The 15,614-nt window shown below is 44.4% G+C and overlaps 1 protein-coding gene across 1 annotated transcript in view; it reads right to left on the minus strand.

Moving 5' to 3' along the window:
- Positions 1–15,614, minus strand: part of LOC106604530 (relaxin receptor 1) — a 117,385-nt gene that overhangs the window by 10,506 nt on the left and 91,265 nt on the right. Inside the window, exons 15-16 of the mRNA XM_045718026.1 lie at positions 14,012–14,241; positions 11,961–12,371 (exon numbers count right to left, since the gene is read on the minus strand). Of these exons, the coding sequence (XP_045573982.1) occupies positions 11,961–12,371; positions 14,012–14,241 (641 nt within the window). The remainder of the gene's footprint in view (positions 1–11,960; positions 12,372–14,011; positions 14,242–15,614) is intronic.

Raw genomic sequence — 15,614 nt, forward strand, 5'->3', positions numbered from 1 at the left:
ACATTCAACTCCCTTGCCTGGCCGTCGGTGGATTCAGTGACTTCATTGGATCAACCCATTCACTCTCATCAACTCACCTCCGCTGCCGTTCCGTCTCCTGGATTATTCAATTTACACATCAAGACTACCAATAAATACTCACCTTCATTTTACTCACCTTGTCCTGGTCTGCTTCTGGGTTCTGTCTTAGAGAATCGTGACAGAACGATCCGGCCAAAAATGAATCCAGCGGACCTGGACTCCGTTCACCATGCCATTTCCCTTCAGGAGAAGATGTTGGGACAACACAGCATGGCGCTACAGGAGATCGCACTTTCGGTGCGGAACTTTTCTTCTAGTCTGACGAGTATCCAGGCTCAGCTCAGTTTGCCGGCAGATCATCCACCACCTACTTCACCTCTCTCACCTGTCGCTTCTGGAGATGTTCCCTTTCGTGAGCCCAAGGTTCTGACGCCAGATAAGTACGAAGGGGATTTGGGAAGATGCCGTTCGTTTCTTATGCAGTGTGGGCTAGTTTTTGATCTGCAGCCCCACTCTTACGCCACAGACAAGGCTAGGATAGCTATTGTTATAGCACTGCTGCGTGGAAGAGCTCTGGAGTGGGCTTCAGCCATATGGGAACGACAGGACACCTGCATAGTGTCATACCAGGAGTTCACGGCAGAGCTGAGGAAGCTTTTTGACCATCCTGTCCGAGGTAAGGACGCAGCTAAACGTTTGTTCTCTCTTCGCCAAGGAGCTCGCAGTGTGGCAGACTTCGTTATTGAATTCAGGTCATTGGCTGTGGAGAGTGAGTGGAATGAGGAAGCACTACAAGCATTTTTTTACCAGGGGTTGTCGGAGCAACTCAAGGATGAGTTGATCTCCTATCCTGAGCCTTGTGACCTGGACAGTCTGATAGCATTATCTATTCGGGGGGATAACAGAATCCGAGAGAGAAGGAGGGAGAAGCAACGGGGCACTTCCAATCAATCAGCTACTCGGGGGACCATTCGGGTCAGGAAGTGGACCGGAACGAGTCGCTCATTATTCACCTCACGGGTTAACCAAGGAGGAGCGCCAACGTAGACGTGAGACCAACGGCTGCCTCTATTGTGGTAACTCGGGACATTACATCTCCGCTGGTCCTCAGCGCCCGTTAAACTGCTCGGCTCGCTAAGTTTGGGAGGTCTTTTAGCGAGTCAGTTTCAACCTCTTAACAGTCCTGTTAGACCCCTTTTTCCTGCTACACTCATGAACAAGGATCAGAGTTTAGCGATTAACGCTTTGATCGACTCAGGTGCTCGATGGCAGCTTTACAGATGCCGACTTGGTGGAACAGCTGGGGCTTTCCAAGGAGAAGTTACCGGAAGCCATTGAAGCTACCACTCTAGACGGCAGTAGTCTGGCACGCATCACTATGAGGACTGAACCGGTTAAGATGTTGTTGTCAGGGAATCATGCAGAGGTTATCTCCTTATTCATTCTGCCTTCTCCCCATGTTCCTCTGGTTCTTGGATACCACTGGCTGAGAGAACACAATCCCACGTTCGATTGGGTGACTGGCAAGGTAAATAGTTGGAGCATTGAATGTCATGCTAACTGCCTTAAGACTGCCTGTTCCCATTCTGTTCCCAGTCAGGTTATTGAGTCGACTCCCCCTGATTTGTCCCTGGTTCCTGAAACATATCACGATTTGGGTGAAGTATTCAGTAAGCAGAAGGCGCTGTCACTTCCTTCCCACTGACCACATGACTGTGCCATTAACCTGTTAGGGCTAGGGGGCAGCATTGACACGGCTGGATAAAAAACATACCCGATTTAATCTGGTTACCACTCCTACTCAGTAACTAGAATATGCATATACTTATTACATATGGATAGAAAACACCCTAAATTTTCTAAAACTGTTTGAATGGTGTCTGTGAGTATAACAGAACTCAAATGGCAGGTCAAAACCTGAGAGATTCCTTTACAGGAAGTGGCCTGTCTGACCATTTCTGGAACTTCTTTGCCATCTCTATCATTTACTAAGGATCTCTGCTCTAACGTGACACTTCCCACGTCGTCCATAGGCTCTCATAGCCCGGGAAAAAACAGAATGTCGTCATTCCAGCCCCAGGCTGAAACACATTATCGCCTTTCTCAAGTGGCCCATCAAGAGACACTAGCTTATGCGCGTGACCCCGACCGCCCCCGCCTTTGGGATTTTTTCCTCTGTTTGCCGAAAAGGAGATTCCCTGTCGGAATTTTACCGCTTTTCTACGAGAAAAATGACGTAAAAATTGATTTTAAACAGCGGTTGACATGCTTCGACGTACGGCAATTGAATACTTTGAATTTTATTGTCAGGAATTGCGCCAAGGCGCGACACTTCTTTACTATTTCGGATAGTGTCTGGAACGCATCGAACAAAACGCCGCTATTCGGATATAACGATGGATTATTTTGGACCAAACCAACATTTGTTATTGAAGTAGACGTCCTGGGTGTGCATTCTGACGAAGACAACAAAAGGTAATGACATTTTTATAATAGTAAATATGATTATGGTGAGTGCTAAACTTGCCGGGTGTCTAAATAGCGAGCCCGTGATGCCTGGGCTATATACTTAGAATATTGCAAAATGTGCTTTCACCAAAAAGCTATTTTAAAATCGGACATATCGAGTGCATAGAGGAGGTCTGTATCTATAATTCTTAAAATAATTGTTATGCTTTTTGTGAACGTTTATCGTGAGTAATTTAGTAAAATGTTAGCGAATTCCCCGTAAGTTTGCGGGGGGTATGCTAGTTCTGAACGTCACATGCTAATGTAAAAAGCTGGTTTTTGATATAAATATGAACTTGATTGAACAAAACATGCATGTATTGTATAACATAATGTCCTAGGGTTGTCATCTGATGAAGATCATCAAAGGTGAGTGCTGCATTTAGCTGTCTTCTGGGTTTTGGTGACATTATATGCTGGCTTGAAAAATGGGTGTCTGATTATTTCTGGCTTGGTACTCTGCTGACATAATCTAATGTTTTGCTTTCGTTGTAAAGCCTTTTTGAAATCGGACAGTGTGGTTAGATTAACGAGAGTCTTATCTTTAAATGGCTGTAAAATAGTCATATGTTTGAGAAATTGAAGTAATAGGATTTTGAAGATTTTGAAAATCGCGCCACAGGCTGGCAGTGGATGTTACGTAGGTGGGACGAATTCGTCCCGCCGGTCACATAGAGGTTAACCTGTTCCCTGGAGCTACCTATCCCAAGGGACGGTTATACAGTATCTCTCGACCGGAACATGAAGCCTTGGAGACATACATAAAGGAGTCTCTAGCTGCTGGTCTCATTCGTCCCTCATCATCACCCCTGGGGGCTGGTTTCTTTTTTGTGAGAAAGAAGGATGGCTCTCTTCGACCTTGTATTGATTATCGGGGGTTGAATGATATTACGGTCAAGAATAAGTATCCCCTGCCCTTGATGAGCTCTGCTTTCGACTCCTTACAGGGTGCTACTATGTTCACTAAGCTGGATCTACGCAATGCGTATCATCTGGTCCGGATCAGAGAGGGAGACGAGTGGTTAACCTGTTGGGGGTAGGGGGCAGTATTGACACGGCCGGATAAAAAAACGTACCCGATTTAATCTGGTTACTACTCCTGCCCAGTAACTAGAATATGCATATAATTATTGGCTTTGGATAGAAAACACCCTAAAGTTTCTAAAACTGTTTGAATGGTGTCTGTGAGTATAACAGAACTCATATGGCAGGCAAAAACCTGAGAGGATTCTATATGGGAAGTGGCCTGTCTGACAAGTTGTTCTTCATCTTGGCTCTTTTTATTGAAGAGTGAGGATCTTTGCTCTAACGTGACACTTCCTACGGCTCCCATAGGCTCTCAGAGCCTGGGAAAAAGCTGAACGATATCGAGGCAGCCTCTGGCTGAAACACATTATCGCTTTTGGCAAGTGACCGATCAGAGTACTATGGGCTTAGGCGCGTGCCCGAGTCGACCCCATGCTTTATTTTCTTTCATATGTTTACCTAAATGCAGATTCCCGGTCGGAATATTATCGCTTTTTTACGAGAAAAATGGCATAAAAATTGATTTTAAACAGCGGTTGACATGCTTCGAAGTACGGTAATGGAATATTTCGAATTTTCTTGTCACAAAATGCGCATGCTCGTAACCCTTATTTACCATTTCGGATAGTGTCTTGAACGCACAAACAAAACGCCGCTATTTGGATATAACTATGGATTATTTGGGACCAAACCAACATTTGTTATTGAAGTAGAAGTCCTGGGAGTGCATTCTGACGAAGAACACCAAAGGTAATAACATTTTTCTTATAGTAAATCTGACTTTGGTGAGTGCTAAACTTGCTGGGTGTCTAAATAGCTAGCCCTGTGATGCCGGGCTATCTACTTAGAATATTGCAAAATGTGCTTTCACCGAAAAGCTATTTTAAAATCGGACATATCGAGTGCATAGAAGAGTTCTGTATCTATAATTCTTAAAATAATTGTTATGCTTTTTGTGAACGTTTATCGTGAGTAATTTAGTAAATTCACCGGAAGTTTGCGAGGGGGGTATGCTAGTTCTGAACGTCACATGCTAATGTAAAAATCTGTTTTTTGATATAAATATGAACTTGATTGAACAAAACATGCATGTATTGTATAACATAATGTCCTAGGTGTGTCATCTGATGAAGATCATCAAAGGTTAGTGCTGCATTTAGCTGTCTTCTGTGTTTTTGTGACATTATATGCTAGCTTGAAAAATGGGTGTCTGATTATTTCTGGCTGGGTACTCTGCTGACATAATCGAATGTTTTGCTTTCGTTGTAAAGCCTTTTTGAAATCGGACAGTGTGGTTAGATTAATGAGAGTCTTGTCTTTTAAATGGTGTAAAATAGTAATATGTTTGAGAAATTGAAGTAATAGCATTTCTAAGGTATTTGAATAACGCGCCACAGGATTCCACTGGCTGTTACGTAGGTGGGACGATTTCGTCCCGCCGGCCCTAGAGAAGTTAACCTGTTTAGGATAGGGGGCAGTATTGACACGGCTGGATAAAAAACATACCCGATTTAATCTGGTTACCACTCCTACCCAGTAACTAGAATATGCATATACTTATTACATATGGATAGAAAACACCCTAAATTTTCTAAAACTGTTTGAATGGTGTCTGTGAGTATAACAGAACTCAAATGGCAGGTCAAAACCTGAGAGATTCCTTTACAGGAAGTGGCCTGTCTGACCATTTCTTGAACTTGTTTTCCATCTCTATCATTTACTAAGGATCTCTGCTCTAACGTGACACTTCCCACGTCGTCCATAGGCGCTCAGAGCCCGGGAAAAAACAGAATGTCGTCATTCCAGCCCCAGGCTGAAACACATTATCGCCTTTCTCAAGTGGCCGATCAAGGGACACTGGCTTATGCGCGTGACCCCGACCGCCCCCGCCTTTGGGATTTTTTCCTCTGTTTGCCGAAAAGGAGATTCCCTGTCGGAATATTATCGCTTTTCTACGAGAAAAATGTCGTAAAAATTGATTTTAAACAGCGGTTGACATGCTTCGAAGTACGGTAATGGAATACTTAGAATTTTATTGTCACGAATTGCGCCATGCGCGCGACACTTCTTTACTATTTCGGATAGTGTCTGGAACGCATACGAACAAAACGCCGCTATTCGGATATAACGATGGATTATTTTGGACCAAACCAACATTTGTTATTGAAGTAGCAGTCCTGGGTGTGTATTCTGATGAAGACAACAAAAGGTAATCAAACTTTTATAATAGTAAATATGATTATGGTGAGTGCTAAACTTGCCGGGTGTCTAAATAGCGAGCCCGTGATGCCTCGGCTATGTACTTAGAATATTGCAAAATGTGCTTTCACCAAAAGCTATTTTAAAATCGGACATATCGAGTGCATAGAGGAGGTCTGTATCTATAATTCTTAAAATAATTGTTATGCTTTTTGTGAACGTTTATCGTGAGTAATTTAGTAAAATGTTAGCGAATTCCCGGAAGTTTGCGGGGGGTTATGCTAGTTCTGAACGTCACATGCTAATGTAAAAAGCTGGTTTTTGATATAAATATGAACTTGATTGAACAAAACATGCATGTATTGTATAACATAATGTCCTAGGGTTGTCATCTGATGAAGATCATCAAAGGTGAGTGCTGCATTTAGCTGTCTTCTGGGTTTTGGTGACATTATATGCTGGCTTGAAAAATGGGTGTCTGATTATTTCTGGCTTGGTACTCTGCTGACATAATCTAATGTTTTGCTTTCGTTGTAAAGCCTTTTTGAAATCGGACAGTGTGGTTAGATTAACGAGAGTCTTGTCTTTAAATGGCTGTAAAATAGTCATATGTTTGAGAAATTGAAGTAATAGGATTTTTAAGGTTTTGAAAATCGCGCCACAGGATAGCAGTGGCTGTTACGTAGGTGGGACGAATTCGTCCCGCCTAGCCTAGAGAGGTTAACTGGCTTCAATACACCGATGGGTCATTTCGAGTATCTGGTGATGCCGTTTGGATTGACCAATGCTTCAGCAGTATTCCAGAGTATGGTGAATGACGTCTTGAGAGATATGATCGGTTTGTTTGTGTTCGTTTACCTGCATGATATTTTGATCTTCTCTCAGGAGCCTTCCAGCCACGTCCAGCATGTCAAGCAGGTTCTGCAGCGATTGTTGGAGAACCGCCTGTTTGAAGTCCGAAAAAATGTGAATTTCACGCCCACACTACATCCTTCCTCGGGTACATCATCTCCCGGGGAGAGATTAAGATGGACCAAGAGAAGGTTAGGGCAGTTCTGGATTGGGCCCAGCCCGATACGAGATTGCAGCTCCAGAGGTTTCTGGGGTTTGCGAATTTCTATCGTAGATTTATCCGTGACTACAGCCGGGTGGCCGCTCCATTAACTGCCCTGACTTCTAGCACCAGGACCTTCAGTTGGAATCCTGAGGCAGACCGGGCATTTCTGGATTTGGCGCCATCCTGTCCCAGCGAAGCTCTACTGACGGTAAACTCCATCCCTGCGCCTTCTATTCTCGTCGTCTTTTGTCTGTGGAGAGGAATTACGATGTGGATAACCGGGAGCTGCTCGCGGTGAAACTGGCCTTGGAGGAGTGGCGTCACTGGTTGGAGGGAGCGGAGCAACCGTTTGTCTGGACTGACCACAAGAATCTTGCTTAAGTGCAATCGGCTAGACGTCTCAACTCGCGTCAGGCCAGGTGGGCTTTGTTTTTTGGACGCTTTAAATTTTCCCTGACGTTCCGACCTGGGTCTAAGAACGGCAAGGCGGACGCCTTGTCCCAGATGTTCTCCAAGACGGATGAGAGTGGGGCCAAGACTGAGACGATTCTTCCCCAGAACTTCGTCGTGGGAGCAGTCACATTTAGGGTTGAGGAGGAGGTTCTGGCGGCCCTTCGGACGCAGCCCGGTCCCGGTAACGGTCCACCCGGTCGGTTGTTTGTGCCTGAATCTGTCCGTTCTGCCGTCCTCCAATGGTCCCACGCCAGCAAGATGGCTTGTCACCCGGGGGTGGCTCGGACGACGGCGTTACTACGCAGACGATTTTGGTGGCCTGCCATGGGAGAAGATACCCAGAGGTTTGTTGCTGCATGCCCAGTATGTGCACAGAATAAGAGTGCCAATCGAGCCAGCTCTGGACTTCTTCATCCCCTACCTATTCCCCGGCGACCATGGTCGCATCTGGCTCTGGACTTTGTTACTGGATTGCCCTCTTCTGATGGGGACACGGTCATTCTGACTATTGTGGACAGATTCAGCAAGTTCGCCCACTTTGTACCTATTTCCAAGCTTCCCTCTGCCTCTGAGACATCCGAGATCCTAGTTAGGGAGGTTTTCAGGGTCCACGGGTTGCCCAATGACATTGTTTCCGACCGTGGTCCTCAGTTTACCTCTGCTGTCTGGAAATCTTTCTGTTTGGCCATTGGAGCTACAGTCAGTCTCACATCTGGATTTCACCCCCAATCTAATGGTCAGGCGGAGAGAGCCAACCAGAAGATGGAATCCACACTGCGCTGCCTATCTCTTCCAACCCCGCCTCTTGGGCCTCTCAGTTGCCATGGGTCGAGTATGCCCACAATACTCTCCCTACATCTGCTACTGGGATGTCTCCCTTCCAGTGCCTGTACGGTTACCAACCCCCCTTGTTTCCTTCTCAGGAGAAGGATCTCTCTGTACCCTCGGTCCAGGCCCACATTCGTCGTTGCCACCGGACCTGGCATCGGGCCAGAAAGGCTCTCCTTAAAGTTTCTGACCGTTATCAGCTCCAGGCGAATCGTCGCCGGATTCCAGCTCCCGCTTATGCCATCGGTGATAAGGTATGGTTGGCTACACGGGATCTTCCTCTGCGGACTGAGTCAAGGAAACTGTCACCGAAGTTCATTGGTTCGTTTGTGGTGGAGAAGGTGATCAATCCTGTTGTGGTTCGACTCAAGTTGCCTAAGACGCTCAGAGTCCACCCCACCTTTCATGTCTCCTGCCTCAAGCCTGTGCACCTCAGTCCTCTGCTACCCCCTCCGCCTCCTCCTCCTCCTCATCGGAGGTGGTCCAGTCTACACGGTGCGCCGCATTATGGATTCCAGACGGCGGGGTCGAGGTTTCCAGTATCTCGTGGACTGGGAGGGGTATGGTCCTGAGGAGAGGAGTTGGATTCCTCGGCGTCAGATCCTGGATGATACCCTCATTCGTGACTTCTACCACCTCTATCCTGGCGCTCCGGGTTGTCCGCCCGGTGGCGTTCGTCGGAGGGGGGTTACTGTCAGGAATCCCGCTTCCTGAGTCTGTTTTCTGCCTGAGCTGACTGTTTTTTGTTTTGGAGTCTTTTGTCTGAGGTTCCTGAACGCACCCTGTCTGGTTGCCAGGCGACGAAGCTAGGCGGGAGAACTTTTGATTACCCGCACCTGCATCTCATCAACCATCTGCACACCTGGTCCTGATCATCACCTCTTCATAAGCCCTGACCTGACATCCATTCCCTGCCGGATCGTTAGCAATGAACAGTATGTTGTGCCAGCGTATCAGCCTCATGTTTCCTGAGTTTGTTTTGTTATTTTGTACTTGTTGCCGGTTACTCACTCCCGTTTACTCTGTCTACAGTCATTCTCCCGGAACATTCAACTCCCTTGCCTGGCCGTCGGTGGATTCAGTGACTTCATTGGATCAACCCATTCACTCTCATCAACTCACCTCCGCTGCCGTTACGTCTCCTGGATTATTCAATTTACACATCAAGACTACCAATAAATACTCACCTTCATTTTACTCACCTTGTCCTGGTCTGCTTCTGGGTTCTGTCTTAGAGAATCGTCACAGTACAGTCATGGCCAAAAGTTTAGAGAATGACACAAATATTAATTTTCACAAAGTCTGCTGTCTCAGTTTGTATGATGGCAATTTGCATATACTCCAGAATGTTAAGAAGAGTGATCAGATGAATTGCAATTAATTGCAAAGTCACTCTTTGCCATGCAAATGAACTGAATCCCCAAAAAACATTTCCACTGCATTTCAGCCCTGCCAGGAAAGTACCAGCTGACATGTCAGTGATTCTCTCGTTAACACAGGTGTGAGTGTTGACGAGGACAAGGCTGGAGATCACTCTGTCATGCTGATTGAGTTCGAATAACAGAATGGAAGCTTCAAAAGGAGGCTGGTGCTTGGAATCATTGTTCTTCCTCTGTCAACCACGGTTACCTGCAAGAAACACGTGCCGTCATCATTGCTTTGCACAAAAGGGATTCACAGGCAAGGATATTGCTGCCAGTAAGATTGCACCTAAATCAACCATTTATCGGATCATCAAGAACTTCAAGGAGAGCGGTTCAATTGTTGTGAAGAAGGCTTCAGGGCGCCCAAGAAAGTCCAACAAGCGTCAGGACCGTCTCCTAAAGTTGATTCAGCTGTGGGATCGGGGCACCACCAGTACATAGCTTACACAGGAATGGCAGCAGGCAGGTGTGAGTGCATCTGCACGCACAGTGAGGCGAAGACTTTTGGAGGATGGCCTGGTGTCAAAAAGTGCAGCAAAGAAGCCACTTCTCTCCAGGACAAACATCAGGGACAGACTGATATTCTGCAAAAGGTACATGGATTGGACTGCTGAGGACTGGGGTAAAGTCATTTACTCTGACGAATCCCCTTTCCCATTGTTTGGGACATCCGGAAAAAAGCTTGTCCGGAGAAGACAAGGTGAGCGCTACCATCAGTCCTGTGTCATGCCAACAGTAAAGAATCCTGAGACCATTCATGTGTGGGGTTGCTTCTCTGCCAAGGGAGTGGGCTCACTCACAATTTTGCATAAGAACACAACCATGAATAAAGAATGGTACCAACACATCCTCCGAGAGCAACTTCTCCCAACCATCCAGGAACAGTTTGGTGACGAACAATGCCTTTTCCAGCATGATGGAGCACTTTGCCATAAGGCAAAAGTGATAACTAAGTGGATCGGGGAAAAAAACATCTATATTTTGTGTCCATGGCCAGGAAACTCCCCAGACCTTAATCCCATTGAGATCTTGTGGTCAATCCTCAAGAGGCAGGTGGACAAACAAAACCCACAAATTCTGACAAACTCCAAGCATTGATTATGCAAGAATGGGCTGCCATCAGTCAGGATGTGGCCCAGAAGTTAATTGACAGCATGCCAGGGCGGATTGCAGAGGTCTTGAAAAAGAAGGGTCAACCCTGCAAATATTGACTCTTTGCATCAACTTCATGTTATTGTCAATAAAAGCCCTTGATACTTATGAAATGCTTGTAATTATACTTCAGTATTCCATAGTAACATCTGACAAAAATATCTAAAGACACTGAAGCAGCAAACTTTGTGGAAATTAATATTTGTGTCATTCTCAAAACTTTTGGCCACGACTGTATATGGTACACAGTACCAGTCAAAAGTTTGGACACACCTACTCATTCCAGAATTATTCTATATTTTTACTATTTTCTACATTGTAGAATATTAGTGAAGACATCAAAATTCTGAAATAACACATATGGAATCACATAGTAACCAAAAAAGTGTTAAACAAATCAATATATATATATATAGAGATTCTTCAAAGTATCCACCCTTTGCCCTGATAGTAATTAAACATAGAAAAAATAAAGAAAAACCCTTGAATGAGTAGGTGTGTCCAAACTTTTGACTTGGAATGTTTATATTTGCAAAAAATATATATGGGGGATTGGAAGTGATGCAGACAATTACATTGGCGGATGCTACAATCTATCTGACATATTAAAGCTGATCTACCCCTACATTTAAAAAAATACAAAATAATTAAATAAAACAATTATTAGAGTTCGACACACATGGGACAAAGGCCTGTGTGACAACTTTCATGAGCCAAAATCAATTTGTTTTAGGGGCCCAATGTGGTACTGCCTTTGTAACAGATAACGAGATACATTATAGAAAAGCACTTATATAGAAACCTTCAGCGATTATGGAAATATGTCTTCTGTTCTCAAGCCCATGAGAGTATGTACCCCTCATTGAGAGGCTGAAAGCGCAACAGTACCACCCACAGTGTAGCAACCCTAGAGCAATTCGCTCAAGGGAACAATGGAAGTAAACATGGTGGTTGGGATTCTGACAACAGCAATCTTCTTGTTGCCAGTTAATTTACCAGACTTGGGATTTGAACCAGGCAGCAACCCTCCGGCTACTAGCATGCCTCTTTAAGCTCTGGGCAAATAAGTGAACCTCGTGATTTTAAAAGGGAAGCTACAATTAATAAGCAGCACTTGGAAATATATAGAAATAGGCCATCTTCCTGTCAGTGACATTGGAACAATGCTCATGTCAGAGTGACATTGGAACAATTCTAATTTCAAACTGAAATTGGAAATAGACAATACTCATTTCAGAATGACATTTACATTTTGACCTTGACAGTGACATTAAGTTAAATAAGACACCCACCCAGGAAAATGACGATGGAGTACACCTGCGCCCCTGTCGTCTCAGGCTGCTCTGAGTGTAACGGAAAACACACGCCGTTGGTACCATAGAAGTTCCGGAACAATCCTTTGAAGACCAGGGGGAGGAAGGCGATGACGAAGCCAATAAACCAGATGCTGAGGAGAATGGAGACGGTGCGCCGGCGGCCCGGGGTTAGATACCGGAAGGGGTAGACGATACAGATGTACTTCTCCAGGGTGAGGTAGGTGAGCAGCAGGACGGAGACCTCAGTGGAGAGCATGGCGAGGGAGCCGATCACCTGACACTGGACGCTGTCCATCCAGGCCTGGGCGTGGCGGTTGTACTCGCCGCGGAACTTGAGGTCATAGGCGCCGATCATGAAGAGGTAGACACCCATCAGGCCATCGGCACCTGGGTGGTGGAAGTGGGTTGCAACAGTAATTACAATGATCCAATTGAACTCAGTGTATGGATTGATACTGCTGGACTTTTTACAGTGAAACAGATCTCTAACGTCATAGTTCGGTTACCTGTGCACTACTTTTCAATCTATCTCCTTGGTTAAAGGGACATCTCACTCCATAGTCAATCAATTCTACTGTCATTTGGGAGTCATAAAGTGCAGAAAAGAGTTACTGTAGAGTTACATGAATGCAAACTTCTGTAATTTAATGGGCCAAGATTTTAGTCACAGTAGTATGCCTTCAGAGCATCTACAAGTGGAATATAGGCACAGCTCAACTTCAAGACACTTCTGAGGTATGAATTTGACGGACAAATTGATTTCAGAGTGAATCTGTTCAGTATTAATAGCAGTGTCATGTACAAACTGCTATGTTATAATCAGCAATGACAAACTTTTCTGGTAATATATTAACTTTATCTTACACAAACTTTGAAGTCTATTTGACTCTGCTGAGATGTCCCCTTTTTCCGTAAGCCATTCATTAACATAGAGATGAAATATTTGTGCAACAAAATCAAACTAAAATTTAAATCGAACTGAAATTTCAGACGTAAATGAAATACATAATTTTGGTCCAAGATGAATTTATCTGGCTGGTGTTTGACTTTGGCCACGGTGATGCCAAAACAGACAACATATTTACCGCTCACACTTCCCCTCAGTAAATGACACTAGGCTCTGTCTATTACAAAATTCAGTGACTCATTGTATAACATAACGCTAGACCATGTAATTGCACTTCCTTTGATATGAAAAGGTACCAAATGTGCATGTCAAAAAGCATTTTTCATCTGACACATTACAGTGTGAAGCATGGTGGATTGCCAAACCCATTCTGATCTTCACAGGGATAAGTCCTAAACATATACTGTCTATCTAGTTAAATTGAACAGAAAGGTGTGTCTTACAGTGCAGGGAACAGAGACAGGGAAAAGTCAGGTAATCTAGCTATCCCACTGACTTCCAAGGGACTAAGACATTAATATGTCTCTCATTCTCTGCATCACGGTATCTGTGACAAATCTAGTTTAATTGAGCAAAAATGTGGGCCTGACTTGTAGCAAAGGCATAAAGACATGAAATGTAGCCATGTAATGTTGACTCCCTCTGACTCCTAGGGTAGTACAACATTAACATACTATGTACTAATGGTTCAGTGGTGGTCACTGCGATTGTCGACAGTTCAATAAATAAATAAACCTGTATATTAAAGCTAAAGTCCCCAATTCAATAGTTTGCGGATCAAGGAAACCTGCACTGAGGGTTCACTAAGAATGTTCACTCTGTATCTGTGATGTTCACATTTTAATCGACACACCCCGGACGTTGTCCCTCTCTTGGACATTGTCATTGGATATTGGAGCGAAACCTCACCTTCCCTTACAATACAGAGTAAACATTCTAAATGAAACTGAAACCTCACCTTCCCTTATGATACAGAGTAAACATTCTGAATGAAGCTCAAACCTCACCTTCCCTTACGATACAGAGTAAACATTCTGAATGAAGCTGCAGTAAGGTTTTCCTTTATCTGAAATCAATTGAATGGAGGCCTGAGTTGAAAGGTCTGAAAGCTGTTTCTTACAACACAAGGAGATTATACACATGGCATGGAGCTTGTTCTCCGATCGGATGTAGGAGCGCATGCAGATGACAAAGATGTTGCCGAAGCACGTGGTGGCCGACACCACCCAGACGAAGACCCTCAGGACAATGTTGGCCAGGAGGTCCTCGAAGGAGGAGATACCATCCGTGTTGGGCTTGCAGCTGCGCACATGAGGGGCGTACCCACAGTACTGGAACTTCTTAAAGTAACTAAACACAACAGGAGAGAAATCAATGAACAGGATGAAAGAGGGAGACTGTCTAAAAACAATCCCTAGCCCCTAGGCTCTACCCCCTAGCCTCTAGCCCCTAGTCTCTTGCCATAGCCTATAGCCTCTAGGCCACTCTCTAGCCCCTAGTCTTTAGCCCCTAGCCCCTAGCCTCTAGGCAGTTCATGATCTTTAATAAATGGACAGGTATAAGCAACATGGGAGTTATCTCTACTTTGAGCTTTAATATGCTAGGTGGCATTTCTGCCACATTACTTACAACCACACATGTAGAATCTTAATTTGAGCCAGTTTGCTACAGCAGAAAAATGATCCTGCAGCAACAGGAAACGTGAATTATTGTGTGGATTAATGGACATTTTTGAAGGGGTTGATACATTTTCCATAACGGAAAATCAAGTCTGAAATGTCAAAGTGGAAATTATAAACTTCAGAAGCCTTTTTAAACCCGAAATGCACTACAGGTTTTACATTTCCTGCATTGCAGGAAAGTTCTCCTTTGACAGGGTGATCAAATTAAGATCCTACATCTGTATCATGTCCTTTGTGATCTACACATGCCTAGAGTGTAGCGGTTAGGGATGGTTTCAGGGCCCCTATCAGGATAGGGGATAGTGCACATCCAAAGGTTGCACAGAAGCTGGCCAAAAAAGTGTGATACAAAGTTGTGCAGCATATGGCGGGAGTATTTGCTTTTCAGTGATTCTCAGAATGGACCTGTGTTTTGTGTTTTGGGATGACCTTACTCACAAGTATATACAGTGCCTTCAAAAGGTAATCACACCCCACAGTTGAGCTCATTCAGTTTAGCGGATTGGCTATTATTTTATACTTTTTTATCAAGGGAGGCGAAATGCTCGTTGGCTTCCCTTGCATTCAATGGTATGGGCGGCATCAATGTCATACTCTTTTTGACCAGACAGCATCAGATAGATGGCCTACACATACAGAGACAGAGGGGCGCAGTTTCACTCACTCGGATGCTTTCTCCGGTGAGATACAATCAGCCTCTTGTGAAATGAAGGAAAATTATGAAACGCAGAGAGACAAAATATACATCATAATTATTTTATATGTTTTTTAAAAAATGACTTGGTTAATTTTTGGGGGAGGCTTCCCTCTGCATCCACTGTTTGCCACATTGTTTGCAGTATTACTTTAGTGCCTTGATGCAAACAGGATGCATGCTTTGGAAATATTTTTAGTCTGTACAGGCTTCTTTCTTTTCACTCTGTCAATTAGGTTAGTATTGTTGAGTAACTACAATGTTGTTGATCCATCCTCAGTTTTCTGCTTTCACAGGCATTAAACTCTGTAACTTTTTTAAAGTTACCATTGGCCTCATGTTTCCCT

Source organism: Salmo salar, chromosome ssa05, assembly GCF_905237065.1.
Source record: "Salmo salar chromosome ssa05, Ssal_v3.1, whole genome shotgun sequence".
Classification (NCBI taxonomy): domain Eukaryota; kingdom Metazoa; phylum Chordata; class Actinopteri; order Salmoniformes; family Salmonidae; genus Salmo; species Salmo salar.